Source organism: Scyliorhinus canicula, chromosome 22, assembly GCF_902713615.1.
Source record: "Scyliorhinus canicula chromosome 22, sScyCan1.1, whole genome shotgun sequence".
In the NCBI taxonomy this organism is placed as follows: Eukaryota; Metazoa; Chordata; class Chondrichthyes; order Carcharhiniformes; family Scyliorhinidae; genus Scyliorhinus; species Scyliorhinus canicula.
The window spans coordinates 6,166,485-6,184,240 of NC_052167.1; the positions used below are offsets into that span (position 1 = coordinate 6,166,485).

General features: G+C 40.9%; 1 protein-coding gene across 9 annotated transcripts in view; it reads left to right on the plus strand.

Moving 5' to 3' along the window:
- Positions 1 to 17,756, plus strand: part of gbf1 (golgi brefeldin A resistant guanine nucleotide exchange factor 1) — a 237,543-nt gene that overhangs the window by 158,177 nt on the left and 61,610 nt on the right. For 7 of the 9 annotated variants that reach the window (XM_038782817.1, XM_038782820.1, XM_038782821.1 and 4 more), the window contains 8 exons: positions 750 to 1,009; positions 2,469 to 2,664; positions 6,143 to 6,354; positions 6,443 to 6,541; positions 7,563 to 7,757; positions 8,632 to 8,818; positions 14,557 to 14,694; positions 15,865 to 15,953. In XM_038782817.1, coding sequence (XP_038638745.1) covers positions 750 to 1,009; positions 2,469 to 2,664; positions 6,143 to 6,354; positions 6,443 to 6,541; positions 7,563 to 7,757; positions 8,632 to 8,818; positions 14,557 to 14,694; positions 15,865 to 15,953 — 1,376 coding nt within the window. The remainder of the gene's footprint in view (positions 1 to 749; positions 1,010 to 2,468; positions 2,665 to 6,142; positions 6,355 to 6,442; positions 6,542 to 7,562; positions 7,758 to 8,631; positions 8,819 to 14,556; positions 14,695 to 15,864; positions 15,954 to 17,756) is intronic. The other 2 variants (XM_038782818.1, XM_038782823.1) reach the window with 1 other exon arrangement.

The window sequence follows — 17,756 nt, forward strand, 5'->3', positions numbered from 1 at the left end:
CCTTAGTTTAAGGGTAAGTTGCGAGGGGACACAAGTTCAAGGGGCAGTAGGTTTTGGGGGGAAATGTGGGGAAACCCTTTTTGCCCTGAGGATGTACTCTGGAATGCACTGCCTGGCAGGGTGGTAGAGGCGGGTTGCCTCAACCATTAAAAAGTACCTGGGTGAGCACTTGGCACGTTATAACATTCAAGACAATGGGCAGCACGGTAACGCAAGTGGGTAGCACTGTGGCTTCACAGCGCCAGGGTCCCAGGTTCGATTCCCGGCTGGCTCACTGTCTGTGCGGAGTCTGCACGTTCTCCCCGTGGGTTTCCTCCGGGTGCTCCGGTTTCCTCCCACAGTCCAAAGATGTGCAGGTTAGGTGGATTGGCAATGATAAATTGCCCCTTAGTGTGCAAAAAGGTCAGGAGTGGTTATTGGGTTACGGGGATAGGGTGGAAGTGGGTTGGTGTAGACTCGATGGGCCGAATGGCCTCCTTCTGCACTATGTTCTATGTCAGTCAGGTATTTTTCATGGATTGGTGTAGACTTGATGGGCCGAAGGACCTCTTCTGCCCTGTATTTTCTGTGATTATGCGATGAATGGAATGGGCCTGTTTCCATGTTCCTGGGAATGATCCATTGTCCATAATTTGGTCAATATTGCAATGATGTCATCAAATATGAGTTAAACAAATGAATGAATAATTAAGAATTTTAAATTTGTGACTTCTAGATCTATATGTAAGATATACTGGTTGCTTTAATAGGTGAAGCACCCTTTCTGGAACATTCAGTTGTATCTTCAAACAGTGCAGCTTCGAGTTCAACCACTATTACAGAAATTCCGTCCACTGTCTCGAGCCCTACCACAGACAGTGGCATGGAACTTTCTTCAAAGACAACATCAAAAGATGACCTTACTGATCTTGACCAGGTCAATTCTACAGGCATCACTCCAGCAAACACCCCTTCCAGTGAACCCACTGAAGAGAAATTCTTAGAATCACAGGTCCAGCACGAGTCTCAGGTAAATGCTACCATTGTTGGAGGTTGTTAATAATTAATTATTTGAATATTGCTGGAAAAAAAAGACATGCTGTCGAAGCTTTTCACCTTGCACTCGTCAGGATTGAATTCACGAGAATACCGACTGTAAAGGGAACCCAACTTTTACTGGAGAAACGAGTGCTGATTGTTTGGTTGTTTGGCAAGTGGGCTTTTCCTTTATTAATTATTTCCACCCTTTTCGTTTGCTACCTTTAAATTTTTGGTGTTTATTTTTAGCAGTTTAGTATGTTGCAAATACTAGCAGAGAAAAATCAATTTACTTTGAGTATAAGAACAGTACCATAACATTTGAAGCAACACGTTTTCAAATTGATGTTTCACATATATATGTTCATGTAACAATTTGAGAGGAAGCGCTTGCAATTATATGGAGCTTTACACAATATCATGGGCTACAAATTGCTTTTGAAATGTTGGCAAACATGTCAGCTAATTTCCCTACAGCATGGTCTTGGGAATAGTAATGAGAGACGTGACCAGATCATATGTTCTGGGGAATAACGGTTGACAGATACATGGTGGCCACGGCATGAGAGAATGTCCCTGTTCTCTCTGGAGTGATGCAATGAGATCTTGCACATCGATCTAAACAAGCAAAATGGGTTTTGTTTAAAGCCTCATCCTGAAGATGGCACATCCAATAGTGCAGCAGTTCTTGAAAAATGTACCAGAGTGCCAACCTAGATTAGTCTCTGGAGTGGGGCTGCAAGTTGAAGCCATTTGTCTGAGATTAGAATCCTACCAGCCAAGGCTAACAAGACATACGTTTGGTACGTTATAGCCAGGACACCATTATTACATTGTCCCAAATTGACTAACATTTTGAAATTGCCACGTGCATTCTGTGTTCCCCCAATAAGATGGTTGGTTACCTGTGATACTACATTATATTATCGATCTGTTGTTAGAAACAACAGAACCAGTTCTTTCAAAAATACCACACTATGGTCATTTTATTTTTGTTAACTTGATTAGTTTTTATTTGGCACAATTATCTGCAATTTACCAATCCTACCCTCCTTGACTGTCTCTTTGAGTAGCCTGTTCTCTGTACAGTCGGCACTCTTTAAAGTTGTTAATCTGACCCACCTCTTTACTCCTCCTCTGAGGCTAAGCATGTGTCTTCTGGTTGTAAAGTTTATGGTCGTATCAACCATTTTTTTTCCACAATTTATTCTTAACTCTGACCTGATTTTAGACTTCCCAGCAAAGATCTGGTAGACCAATAGTGGCTAAACGAATTAAGTTAATTATAGTTGAGAAAATAGGCTGCACATGAACAGGGGACTTCCTCTTTCCGTGTTAGCCCTTGACCGCATCAAAAGTTTGGACCTTGTTCACAAATCTGTCATAAGAAAGAATGTAAAAGATAGCTGTACCATACAGGTGAATTAACTTGAAGCTTGCTACTTTCCTAGAAGGGTGGAAGAGTGGAAGGCTTTTTGCCAAAGGAAGAGAAGGCGCAATCAACATCAGTGGAGTCTATTCCAGAAGTATTAGAAGACCGGGACTCCCTCACAGAAATGTCTGATACTGCTTCAATCCATGAAATACACGATATGGACTATGTTAACCCTCATGGGGTTAGGTTTACACAGTCAACACAGAAGGAAGGTTTGTATGCATACTCATATGTCCTGTACAATGTGGAAAGTGGTGACCGAATGGTTGCTACTAATTTTAATCCTAAATGAAATTTGCGTTTCACAATTTTTTGCAGGGTGTTAGTGTGTCATAAATGCTAATTGGCCTGGTTGATTTGCATTCCGATTCAGTTTTTAAAAATCGTTTTCAGAACTTGAGACACACACCATTGCTGTTTATAATAAGTTGAACAAAATTTTAAATATGACTAACGCAACTGTTACAGCTGATACCCAAATCCTTTGATGTTTAACGTAAAAGTTGTAAGCCGTAAAATGGGAACTGAAAATATTATTGTGTGAAAGTATTTAGCCTACTATTAAGAAGTTTAATGCTCTAACTTAAAGACAAAATGAGAATAGGGTCCGCACTATGTTAATTTGTGAAATGCTTTATTTAACATTATGTTCACTATCACTTAATTTGTTTTTCTCAAAGATATTTCTCTTGGCTTTGAGGGTGAAATGTTCTCCTCTTGCAAGGGCACACGCACTCTTCTCAACCTATTTTTCTTTTAGCTTTCGGAGCACTGCTCCTTCCTCAGGTGAGGAAGGAGTAGTGCTCCGAAAGCTAGTGTTTGAAACAAACCTGTTGGACTTCTTACTGTGCTTACCCCAGTCCAATGCCGGCATCTCCACATCATGTTTTTTTTTTGTCCTGGATTTCCTCTCGACTCCTCCCTCTAACAGCCCCCTTCCCGAACAGCCCAGTAAGGATTCTCCTTCGAGGTTTCTTTCTCTTTGTCAGCTCTCTCTGCAGTATGATTAAGTTTAAAAACTTGAATGGAACTATTTCTGTCACATTGAGCCACTATGCTTCAGTTAAACTCAGATTATCGAGCAACTTACAGAGGAGGTTGAAATAGATTGATATAGGTGGAAGAGAAACAAAGAAAATAATTGACTAAACTTGCAAAATTAGGAGTTTAAAACGCTCCCTTGCTTATTCAGTGAAGTTATTCATGACATGGCAGTGGCACTGGTTTATTTATAAAAGTTCTGAAGAAGAGGAGGTCGTACCAGAGGAATAACAGAATGTTCATGTTCTTATACATAACGCAGGGACTGAGCAAAACCTGGAAACTATAGACCAGTCAGCTTAATTCCTGTGGTGGGAAAGGCATGGTAACATAAAAATTAGGAACAGGAGCAGACCTTTCATCTCCCTGAGCCTGCACCGCCATCCGATAAGATAATGGCTGATCTGATTGTGGCCTCAACCCCTCTTTCCTGTCCATGTACTGATATCTGTACTGAAAAAAAATGAGAGAAAATCATCTGGAGATAGAAAATATAAGAAAAAAGTCAGCATGGATTCCAAAAGACTTGACTCATATTGCACTTCGAATTCTTTTAAGAGGTGACTGAGAAAATAGACAAGAATGCTGTGGTAGATGTCAAATATTTGTTAAGCTAGAACATAGTCAACTCACGATAACGATTAGAGCATGTGCAGTTGGGGCAAGTAACTGAATGGAAAGCAAATTGGCTAAAAAACCGAAAGCAAAGAATAGGGATAAAAGATAGTTATTAAGGTGGGAGGAATGCAGTCAGCCTCTCGGTACTGGGACCACGTATTCATCATTTACATCGTGATTAAGAATAAGTAACTCAATATTTAAATTCTCAGATGATACCAAAGTAGGAGGTATAGCTAACACGGAGGAAGAATGTGGCATAATACAAGACAGCATTTGAAAACTTGGATACAGGCACAGTTAAGTGGCAAATTAACTTTGCAGTTGATAAATGTGAGATGATACATTTTGGAAGGGGCTGGTTGGGTTGAGCCTGGAGCCTCCAACACTAGTGGCAGAGGTAAAGTCCCAGGTGAGGTAGGTCTAAGGGCCTGCTTCTTCTACTTGCCCCATTGTGATGATGTGGCATAGAGATGTGTGGAAAGCCAACCCATGTGAGGCACTACATGAAGAGAGAAAGAGAACGATGTACTTTGGTTGGAAAATCAGAACCGTCACTTACACCTTGGAGAGTAGGAAATAAAAATTGCAATTTTAAAAAAGGAATCTAGAGATTCAGGTGAACAAATCATTTAAAGCAGCATCACAAATCAGCAAAGCAATAAAATGCTAATAAAGCTCAGTTTTGTTTCTAAAGTTCTTGGCTGGGAATTTGAGTCCGATTCATGCTGGTGGGATCTTCACGTCCCGCAGACTGCGCACCCCCACTGCGGGTTTCCTGGCGGCGATAGCTGCATTCAATGGGAAACCCAGTTCACAATGGCCAATGTTAGGCAGTCTGCTCTGCCATAAAACACCTGGTGAGTTGCGCGGAAAATGCTGCCCGTGGAATTCCAATGTAGTTAGATGAAGCTTGTGGATGACCTTGGTTAGGCCACATTAGGTACTGTGCACATTTCTGGTCTCCATACTAGAAAAGGACATTGGAGCACTGGAGAAAGTGCAAAAAAAAATGTCCAATAATGGACAAAGAACTGAGCAGTTATATCTATGGGGCAAGATTGAACAGGCTGGTGTCTTTTTTTCAAAGGGAAGACTTAGAAGCAACTTAATAGAGGACTTTATGAATTATGAAAGGGTTGGACAGGCTAGATGTGGATAAAATGTTTCGATTCGTGGGAGAGTACAAAATTAGCGGCCATGAATTCAAGATTGGTATAAATAAATTCAAACGGAACCCGGGAGAAATGTCTTTTTCCAGAGTGGTTAGAATGTGAAGCACTCCATCGTAGGGAATTTGACTTTACTTTCAAAAACTAACCAAACGAGAGAAATGGGACTAGAACGGGGAGCCTAAAATAATGTACCACATATACTCATTAAACGTTTTCACTCATTCTCTCTCTCGTTCCATATTCTAACTTTCCTCATCATGCACCAACTGCTGATTTTTTGGCTCGTATCTCCTTTAGTTGTGTCTGTATCTCTGTCACCTTAGCAATAATCTCCTCTTCTTGTGACTGCAAAATCGCTTAATTGTTTTTTGTCGTCCTTAATTACCCTAACGTGGTTCTCAAAATAATCCATTATGTAATGCAGGAAGAAGCGTTTGCACCATCTGCTTGTTAATTTTCTGCCTCGCCTGTTTTGATTATGGACCCCCCCCCCCAACCCCAAACCAGCTTGTGGTTTCAGTGCTGTTGCGGGTCGGGGAAGAGACGGGCCCTGTTGGAAAGTGTCACGTTGGAGGCTCTCCCACCGTTTGTATAAGGGTTTGCCCTCAGTAGGCATTCAGAAATACAGTTTTAATGAATAATGAGTTGAGGTCTATGAAAAGTTGAGGATTTTTTGTCCAAAGGTCGGGGGCCGATTGTAACACGAGATCGAACAACTACTTGAGTATATACGGTAGATAGACGGGAAGGAGACTAGTGGAATGTCAACACTAACACAGACCAGGTTGGCCAAACAACTTTTTCTGTGCTGTTGTTCTGTGTAATTCATACAAATATTTGCGTGTATCTCTTTCAGGTGCAGCTCTGGTTCCATATGGCTTGCCTTGTATACGGGAACTATTCCGGTTCCTTATATCCCTCACCAATCCACATGACCGCCACAACTCTGATGTAATGATTCACATGGGTTTGCAGTTGCTTACTATCGCATTGGAATCGGCGCACATTGCTAACTATACATCTTTGCTTGGTCTAATTAAAGATGAACTGTGTCGGCACCTATTTCAGGTAAGAATCTGTTGTTTCGTCTGATTCTTTTGGACTTGTGACTTTGTATCTGGGGATATTCACCAACTCGGTTTTGTTTATTTTTCAGCTATTAATTGTGGAACGCCTTAATTTGTATGCCACATCTCTCCGGCTGTGCTTCCTTTTATTTGAAAGTATGAGGGAGCATCTTAAGTTTCAACTTGAGGTGGGTGGAATTGAATTTAAACAGAATGGCCTCTGTAGGTAGAACCTGCTTCACGTGCACATTTATTAGCCTTCAAAGCAACTGACCATGATGATCATCCTAATCCTAGTTTAATCTTGCTGTGGAGATCTAAAGTGCTGTTCTAAGTTCAGAAATTCTCTCACGTTTCTTTGTTATTGATTTTAAACTCTGACAAAATTGCAGAATCTTCATGTTCATGATTATATTATGGCTAGCAGAAGAAAATGAGACTGGAGCAAGGGGTGATTGTACAGGCACTGTATCCAAAAAGATGTAAATTCTGAATAATTGGTTATAAAACAGTTCTCTACAATAATGGGCATAAATTCTCAACTGTAGCCAGGTTCTAAATCGGGCCTTGTGGATTAGCCACCCTTTATAAACCCTGCCCAATAACTTTCCTCTGTTCCTTTGCAGTAATGGAGATGATGATTTCAATTGGTAAACCAGTTAGAAAAATATAATGAATGTTTCCGTCAATAGAGCTACTTTTTAAAAGGTTGACGTCTATAGGCAGAAAGTATTTCTGACTTCAAGATGCATTTTGTTTTGAGAAAGAATTTAAACTCATTTTCAGTGAGCCATTTTATATTTATATTAACAGCAAAGAACTTGAGTTACCTTCATCTGTATTTTGCAAGGAATCATAATTTATCTCACAGTTGGTGTGTTTGTAAGTGATGTAGCAAATACTGATTTGTTTAAAAGGTTTTGACTTCCATGGAAATGCTTCATTTTTTTATTTTTAATGTTTAATTCAGAAATAATTGCAATTCTGGGCAAGCTATTCCAAAATAAATTTTAAAATTGGGGTATTTTGCAGTCGGAAAAATTTTCTGCTGCCCTTTTTCACTTGTATAGTTGCAAGAATATATTATAGAACTACTTGGAACGGTGTCTTGCTGATTGAAACCATCCATATACTGATATGAGTTCAGTGTGGTTTAGGAAATTTTGACAGGCATTATACATGGAAAATTTGTGTTTCCCCCTTCTCCAGATGTATTTGAAAAAGCTAATGGATTTGGTCACCTCGGAGAATCCAAAAATGCCATATGAAATGAAAGAGGTGGCTTTGGAGGCATTAGTTCAACTGTGGAGAATCCCAAGCTTTGCCACAGAACTGTACATCAACTTTGATTGTGATTTCTACTGTTGTAATCTGTTTGAAGACCTTACCAAACTCCTTTCCAAGGTAAACAGACTCCAGGGAATTTTTGACCCTTTCAAATGTACGGTCTTTCTTTCAGCTTTAAAGTAGTATTTCTTGGTCGTTTCAAGTAAAAAGCTTTATTTAGACATTCTGCAGCATAATACTTTAACATAGTAATACTGGAGTGATCCTAAAATTGAGAAAATGTATACTGGGCTTTGGAAAGTCTGTTGAATAACTTTAGTGCGTTCCATTCATGAGAAGCGCACTATTTAATCTGAATTTGTTGCTAAGCCACATAATACTTTATTGTTTGGAAATGAATATGTGTCGATACAAGGTTATCGATGAGAGTTAGTGTAATTGTTCCTGCTGTTCAGGACTTTACTCAAGTATATACTTTATATACAAACCTGTTTCCCCCCTGCCTTCTGTTAAGATATAGGTGGACCACGGTGGCACAGTGGTTAGCACTGCTGCCTCACAGCTCCAGGGTTCAATTCAGGCCTCTGGTGACTGTGTGGAGTTTGCACATTCTCTCCGTGTCTGCGTGGGTTTCCTCCGGGTGCTCTGGTTTCCTCCCGCAGTCCAAAGATGTGCGGTTAGGTGGATTGGCCGTGATAAATTCCCCCTTGGTGTCCAAAAGGCTGGGTGGGGTTATTGGATTCCGGGGATAGGGTGGAAGTGTGGGCTTAAGTAGGGTTCTTTTCCACGACCCGGTGCAGACTCAATGGGCTGAATGGCCTCTTTCTGCTCTGTAAATTCTATGACTCTATAAGCTTGTTCTCTAAATTTGCTGGATACGAGCCAAGTGTAGAAGAAAATTATCCAACCTCACTGAATTATTGATTTCCTTTAGAATCTTTGCATTTGCTCTGCCAGTTTTACTGAGCTTGTCCTCTGATTCTTTTTGTAGAATGCTTTTCCTGTTTCTGGACAACTGTACACCACTCACCTGTTGTCACTTGAGGCTTTACTAACAGTTATTGACAGCACTGAGGCACATTGCCAAGCCCAGGTTCTCAATAATACTCTCCAACAGGACAAAAAGGATGGAAGCACTACAGCGTTAGAAATGAACGATGGCAAAGACATCACAAATGGTAAGAAATAGTTCCACTGCAGGTTGTCTACTCCTCAGATGGGCAAGTACTATCAGAATGGTTGTCATTTTTTCACCAGTTTAATGATGACTCCACTGGCAGATATTAATATTGCATACACAAGTACTCTGTTGTGTTGGGCAAAGGTATTGACAACAGAAGAAACCAAATTGAAACAAATTTTTTGTTCCAAGTTTTTTTCATAACCTATGCTAAAGCGTGTTATTTACTTTGCAGCTAAAGCTTAGGCCACATAATATGTATCATGCTGCCAATTATTAATGATGTAGTTTCCATACTTTAAGGCATGCATTTTCCTATATAGTTTGTTCCAGAAACCAAGGGCAAGTCAGAATTCGCAGCATGTTAGTTCTTATAATCTGAACACCGTCTGAAAGAGTGGTGGTATCAGATTCAATAAGGGAGTTTGAAGTATACTTGATGGGGAAATAATTGGAGAGTTGTGGGAATGGAGCAGGAGATTTGCAATGGTTAATTAGCTCTTTCAAAGAGTAGACCATAAGCATGATGGCTTCCGCCTCTCCCGTAGGATCCAATTGTTACGACACCCTAGGCAAGTGCACGGTCAATTCCAGCCCCACTCGTTGCAGGGTGACAACATAATTGAATTAACCAATAATTCTTTTAAAAATTCTGCCCAATAATTACAGTCACCAGGTGTGTAAGTTGAAACACGATTACTGTTTATTTATATCAAGAACTATCATGAAATGTGCAGTTTGAGGAGGAGATCTCTGATCATTCCCAGATATGTATTCTCTACCTTAGCTACCGACCTTCCTTTCACTCTCCTGCATAAGTCTGTCCCAGCTGCCTCCTTAAATTCCATCGGGAACCAATTCATCTTGAATAGCCTTTTTTACCTTGTTATGATTCTTAGACACCCGCTTTGACACGGAAGCAGAAACGTTGCGTGCCTGTCTCGTCAATTTACTCTGCAAGGGTTTTCTCTTGGCCACTCCATTTGGATTGCTATTTTCTCAAAAACTCTTAAAAAAAACAATTTCTACCTTCTCATTGAATTTTGGGAGGGCCTGTATAAATTTAAACATATTGCCACTGGGTTCTGTTCTAAGATTAGGCTCCCCTCTACTTTCTGGCAGCTTCCCACTCATTTCAGTGCCTTAAGCTGAAAGGATGTCTTTTGCTTTTTTCCCTATTTTCCCCCTCTCTTTTTCCTTTTCCTCTCTTTTTTCTTTCGATCTCATTTTTCTTTTTGCTTCAGCTCCCTTTCCTTTTGCTGCATCTCCATTTCTATTCTTTTTAATTCCCTTTTGTGCTCTAACTGCAAGCGAAAGCTATGCAGCTCATGTTCCTAATACGACACTACTGTGTGGGCTCTCCTGTGTTCCTAGCATCTCTCTCGAATTCAAATGTTGGGCAATCACTTAAATTACTTCAATCTTCCTAGCTCTAGCTGCTACATCTATTTGTAATGCACCTACCAATTTGTCTTTGTGAAATTCTTTTAAATAAACCAGAGATGAGTCTTCCACCTCAAGAAAACTATTAAGCAGCTTCCAGAGCCATCCTGCTATATCACTACAAACCTGGTGACTCTTTAAATTTGCACTGCAACCCAAATCCATCGTCTACTCTTTCAAAAATCACGGACCCGTGCCCCCAAATTATGTTATGACACCCTGGTCAAGTGCACGGTCATTTCCAGCCCCACTCATCCTGGAGTCACAACACAAGTGAATTAATCAATAATTTTTATAAAAATTCCTGAAGTCTTTGGGCCGTGGCTGCCCATTAATTACAGTCACCAGATTTTTAAGTTGAAACACAATTATTCTTTATTACCAAGAACTATTATGAAATATGCAATAAATACAACTGGTTAACGACAAGCTAATACTTACTATCCATTTGAAGAGTCCCACCCTCTACTACACACAAGACAGACAAACACAGGAGGGTGGAAAGGGGTAAAAATAATAAGGATCAAAGTTATAAAAATAAGAGTCTTTATGTCAGATGGTGATTCTTTAGCACACTTTCTCCACAGCACTCTTGCCGGTTAAAGTCTCTGGTTTACAGCCGGTAATGGTCGTCTTTGTAGAGTCATTCATTCGGTCTCAATAGTTTAGAAAAAATGCAGCACTCACAGCTGGTTTTCTGGAGAGACACTTTATATCTCTCAAACTGGGCCTTCAGGTGAAGGTTCGCATTCAGGTCTGTATCTTTCTGTAAAGACACTCTATTTCACATCAAACCTTTTGCTTTTAGTTTGTGGTTTAACTTCCGGCCTCTGCAGTCTCAGGTGAACCTCACCCAGACTTGTTGGAGAGAGAGTCAGCCCTCACAGTGACCTTCTGCACAGAATTAATTGGATCTTTTTTGGAGAGAGTTCGAATCAAAGCTAAAACCAAACTTTGACCGTAAGTCTTCCAGTAGAATAGTATCCAATCACCACCTGTTAATGGGCCGAGCACAGCCTTTTGGGCAAATTCATTGATGCCAGCCAGTCTACAACTTTAAACCAGCACAGGCTTCTGCTTGAACTAAAGGCACAGGCCACTGCTTTCTTCTGCTTTAATTAAACATACAGGCTGCCTTACAGGTACATGTCCATAAATCGTCCATCCAACAAAAATGTAACGGCAAAAAAATAAAAGGGGAAATAAGAGAATAAACAGGAAGGACCCTTGTACGCTGAACAATAATCGCAGGTGTGCCATTTTCACCGACCAGCTGCATGCTAAGATTTTGCTTTGTAACATAAATATTCAAATAGTTAATAGTGCCTGCCGCACAGGGCAAGGATAGGTTCCTGCTGCATGAGTGAATTTTCTCAGTGGTTACTGACTGAGTTGCATTACCAGCTCCAACACCACTTGAAACTTGTTCAGGATGGACATTGGCTGCAATGTGAAACAGGTTGATGTATTCTACAGTTGGAAGAAAGATCAGGATGCTTCTGTACCATTATTCTTGACTTAACGATGGAAGGAAACTGACTATATTGTTTGTTGACAATTTTAATCAATACAAATCCCACTTGGGTTTAATCAGTGGGCAGTATTGCCTGTTATGATAGTGCCATGAGTACATCATTGCATCATTGAGCAGGAAGTGCTGCAGAAATTAACTACTCATATTCATTTGAGTAGCTTGAAAGTAACTTTAAATTGGCACTTCACTGAATTCGGACATAATCCAATCTGGATCAAGGTCTGCAAACTGTGTCTTTAATTAACGTTGTACTTGGAAGAAAGTATTCAATTAAAGTTGCTGAAAATGTGTCTGATTTGTTTTTCATTGTCATCGACATTTGAGTAACTGCATTTCAGCTATTAACATATTGTGCTTTTGATCAGATTTTTAAAAATTGGCTCTTGATATTAAGGTTGCTGACCTTTGCTCCAAGTCTGAGTTGATGTCTCTTTCACTGAAAGATGTCCATTATCCTTGCATACACTAGTTGAGAAGAGATGACATTTTCTGTGTTTTATAAACTCTGTTCCTCCTGCATGCAATATATAGTTAATTTTTATTGGTTTTCAGCAGTTAGTCATTATGTTGCACCTTGGACGGACTTAGTAAGGCCCTTAAGAAGTTAGGGTTTGGAATTTTTATTACTGGTTTATGTCAATGTGATAGTGACACCTGTATGTCATCAAGCCATGTGTTTAAGGATTTGAGAGCAAACCTTGGATAAATATCAGTGCAACGGGTGAGCGAAATTGTATGTAAACATAAGCAAGATTGTGGAATGCACCTCTACTCTCCCGTTGAACACAGCACAAGGGATACAGCTTACTTGCTGCCGAAATGAACTACTCACATGTTCGCACCATTGAATTTTTTTATGGTCACTATTTTTCTAAGTTTATATAACCTAAAAAACAGTTTCTATGATGATGGAGGCTTTAAAGTTTTAGCCTTATATACTTTTTTTGTTGCCATTAATCTGCCAGGAGTCTGCTGCTGTATTGAAGATTGACTGCTTGTATAATAATCTTGTGTAGGAGTGCTGGGTTTGTGTTGCCTTGCTGTTTTTTTTGTAAAGCTGGATGACACAAAAATGCATAGATCATGTTCCTAATAAACTGCGGTGCTTCCAGTGTAGCCTGCAAAGACAACTCTTTGGTCTCGAAGTCAGACTTCTGCAGCATTTAGAAAACATTTTGGCACTATTTTGAGTTACAGACAAAAGGTTCATTCTCTTATATATTATTGGAACGTAGGAATTAGGAGCAGAAGTCAGCAATTCAGCCCTTTGAGCCTGCTCCGCCATTTAATCTGATCATGGCTGATCTCTTCCTGATCTCAAATCCATCTGCCTACTTGTTCCCCATATCCCTTTAACCCATTTTGAAAAATCAGAAATATATCTACCTCCTTCTTGAAACGATTTAAGACTCCGATTCCACTGCACTATGGGGCAGCGGATTCCACAAATTCACCACTCTCTGCGAGAAGTAGTTCCTCCTCATCTCAGTTCGTGGGCAGCACGGTAGCATTGTGGACAGCACAATCGCTTCACAGCTCCAGGGTCCCAGGTTCGATTCCGGCTTGGGTCACTGTCTGTGCGGAGTCTGCACATCCTCCCCGTGTGTGCGTGGGTTTCCTCCGGGTGCTCCGGTTTCCTCCCACAGTCCAAAGATGTGCAGGTTAGGTGGATTGGCCAGGATAAATTGCCCTTAGTGTCCCAAATTTTCCCTTAGTGTTGGGTGGGGTTACTGGGTTATGGGGATAGGGTGGAGGTGTTAACCATGGGTAGGGTGCTCTTTCCAGGAGCTGGTGCAGACTCGATGGGACGAATTTCCTCCTTCTGCACTGTAAATTCCAAGTCTATAAATCTACCGCCTCCAACCTATATCGTTGATCTCTCGTCTAGAGTGGGAACGTTTGGTCTACATTTACTTTATCAATCCCTCTTAGTATTTTATATACCTCGATCAAATCCCTTCTCATCCTTCAAAATTGCAGAGCATAAGCCCAAACGGTTTAATCTCTCCTCATACATCAACCCTTTTATCCCCGGAATAAATCTGGTGAATCTGCTCTGAACTGCCTCCAATGCCTTCCTCAAATAAGGAGACCAAAACTGGACACAATCCTCCAGATGTGGCCTCACCAACACCCCATACAATTGCAGCAACACTTCTCAACTTTTATACTCCAGTCCTTTTGCAATAAATGCTAACAATTCATTTGCCTTTTTAATTACATGCTGTACCTGCATACCGACTTTCTGCATTCTTGAACAACGACACCCAGCTCTCTCTGCCCAGGCGCATTTTGATTCTGCTTTCCATTTGGATAATTTTCCTTTCTATTTTTTCGGCAAGAATGGATAACCATCACACAGTGGGTAGCTCTTAATCCTCAGAGTCAGAGAGTTTTTGTTTCTAGTTGCACAAGCAGACAATCTAGGCTGATCTCCAATGAGGTGAAAGGATAAATGGAGGTCCTGGTACCATCACAGTTGAATATAAAAAGTCACATGGCATTACGTCGAAGAAGAGCGGAGGAGACCTCTCCGGTGATCAGACGGATAAATCTTTCAAACAACATCAGTAAAACAGATCGTCTAGTCATAATCATGTTGCTGTTTGTGGGAGCTTGCTGTGCATAAATTGGCTGCCACATTTCCTACATTATGACAGTGACTACATTTTAAAGTACCTCATATAAAATGCTTTTAGGAGCAACCTGAGGTTGTAAAAGGCATTATATAAATCCAAGTCTTTTTGCTTCCTTGACAGGTACTGAAAAGTCAGGGACTAGTGGCAGCTCAGCTCCTTTGGATGCCGAAACATCGCTACCTCACCCCCCAACCAGTGGCCACCTTATGGCACAGAAAATGAAACTGGGACGGCAGGTTGCAGAGGAAGGTGGAGCAGGTAAAACGTCAAGTGAAGTAGAGGGCAATCCAGGTTGTTCATAAATCATTGGGTCATGTGATTAGAGTTTTGACATGAAGCACTGCGCTGAAACAATTAACCCATCGTTTTGGCTGCCTGAGCTTTTGACTCTTTCTTGTCTGCTTGGCTACCTTTCCGCTCCTATCAAAATACAAGTATCCAAGTCCTTGCAAAATCTTATTGGTCACTTGGAAATATCCCTTCTGACAGTAGTTTCACTTGCTATGTGATATGGACAAGATGAAACTTCTGCATGATACAAATGCAATAAATGAAATGGTGGGAAAAAGCTCGACTTACGTTAACACAGACCAGTTAAGTGAATAACCTGAGTTGTGTGTTGGATCAATTTTCCTTCCTGTTGTTGAAAAGTAAGGGATGTCCCTCCTTAAATAATGGCATGCTGTACTTGATCTGAGGCCAGGCAAGTCCCTGGGATTAATATGTGGTCTTTGCTGAGCTAGCCAACATCTTTATCAAGGTGTAATGAGAATTTTTCCTTTTTTTGCAGTGTCTATGAGCCAGGAGAGGGACACATAAATGCCTATAGTTACCACTCCTGATGGTATGTGTTGAAGCATTAGTGACCAGATTAAATAGTCGTCCCCTGTCTGCGTGGGTCTCATCCCCACAACCCAAAGATGTGCAGGTTAGGTGGATAGGCCATGCTAAATTGCCCTTTAATTGGAAAAAAACAATTGGGTACTCTAAATTTATTTTTAAAAAGTGACCAGTTTAAAAATGTCTATTATGCTCCTCTCCTGGCCAAAGAGATTGCATTTATGGAAATCATGTTATGTCATCTGGGTACCTTTAAAATGCTTGCTATCAGCTCCTTTTTGCTGAAAAAAGTAAGTTCAGCTTTTATTTACGAATATTCAGTCCTTCCTTTGTCAAAATCCTTTTTGGAATCAGGAATTGCTACCAAGTGGAATTTATTATACTGCGGAAAAGATATATAGCTTTTTGTTGCATTCTTTGACTTGTCAATTATCTATTTTTTTCCTTTTATGTACTGAATATATTTCTGTTCTGAAATTAGGAATTAAAATGCATTCCATATAGAAAGAATGAAGTGAGTGATTGTTACGTATGTAGGCATGTTTTCAACATTAACGCACAATTTTGAGCTCTGATGTTCATTTACAGTAGAGAAGAGGGTTCCCAAGAAACCAACTCGATTTTTTTCTCTCCTGCCAAGCCCTCAAGAACTATCAGACATTAAAAGTAAGAAGAAGGTAAGTGATTTAAAAAAAAATTGAGAGCATTCATCTGTTTATGACCTTGTTTGTCGTCCTCATAGTATTCAGCTCCAGCCATAGGTCTACCCTACCACAAACACTCCATGCCTCTGACTCCGGCTTCTTGTACAAATCCCTTCTATTCACTCACCATTGGTAGTTCTGTACTAGACAACTACGTGCCTCCCTAAATCTCTCTACCTTTTCCCTCCACTCCCAAGTGCTCACTCCTCATTTTTTAATAATACCTCTTACAACTCAATCCCTTTGAGCCAGCTTTTGGTGACCCAATCTGTATCTCCTTCCTATCTTGTCCAAACTTCAACTGCAATCGATGTTATTTAAATAGCTGAATGCAACTCTTCTGAATGCATACAAATTCTACAAATACATAAAGAGCAAAAGAGTAGCTCAGTTGGGCTTCTTAAGGATCTGCAAGGTTATCTATGCGCGGATCCACAACAGATCGAGGAACGGTTGAGGGTGCTCGGCCTTTTCTCATTAGAATGGAGAAGGATTAGGGGCGACTTGATAGAGGTTTATAAGATGATCAGGGGAATAGATAGAGTAGACAGTCAGAAACTTTTTCCCCGGGTGGAATAAGCCATTACAAGGGGACATATATTTAAGGTGAATGGTGGAAGATATAGGGGGGATGTCAGAGGTAGGCTCTTTACCCAGAGAGTAGTGGGGGCATGGAATGCACTGCCTGTGGAAGTAGTCGAATCGGAAACATTAGGGACCTTCAAGTGGCTATTGGATAGGTACATGGATTACGGTAGAATGATGGGGTGTAGATTAATTTGTTCTTAATCTAGGACCAAAGTTTGGCACAACATCGTGGGCTGAAGGGCCTGTTCTGTGCTGTATTTTTCTATGTTCAATGTTCTAGATCGGCGAGATCCTAAATGAATATTTCTCATCGGCATGTACTGTTGAGAAAGGCATGGATGTTCGGGAACTTTGGGAAATAAATAGTGATCTCTTGAGCAATGTAATATTACAGAGAAGGAGGTGCTGGAAGTCTTAAAGCGCATCAAGGTAGATAAATCCCCGGGACCTGATGAAATAATCTTTATTGTCACAAGTAGGCTTACAGAAACACTGCAATGAAGTTACTGTGAAATGGCCCCTAGTTGCCACACTCCGGCGCCTGTACGGGTACACAGGGAGAATTCAGAATGCCCAATTCACCTAACAGCACGCCTTTCGGGACTTGTTGGAGGAAACCAAAGCACTCAGAGGTGACCCACACAGACACAGGGAGAACGTGCAGACTCCGCACAGACAGTGACCCAAGCCGGGAATCGCACCCTTGTCCCTGGCGCTGTAAAGCAACAGTGTTAACCACTGTTCTACCATGCCACCCAGGACGTATCCCAGAAATGTATCCCAGGGTGTTGTGGGAGGCTAGAGAGGAATTTGCGGGTCCCCTAGCAGAGATATTTGAACTCGACAGCTTCAGGTGAGTTGCCTGAAGATTGGAGGGGAGCAGGGAAAAACCTGGGAGCTACAGACCGGTGAGCCTAACGCCCGTGGTGGAGTATGTTGTTAGAAGGTATTCTGTGAGACAGGATCTACAGGCATTTAGAGAGGCAAGGATTAATTAGTGACAGTCAGCATGGCTTTGTGAGTGGAAAATCAGGTCTCATGAATTTGATTGAGTTATTTGAAGGGTAACCAAGAAGGTAGATGAGGGCAGTGTCGTTGACGTTGTCTACATGACTTTAGCAAGGCCTTTGACAAGGTACTGCATGGTAGGTTGTTGCACAAGGTTAAATCTTTCAGAATCCAGGGTGA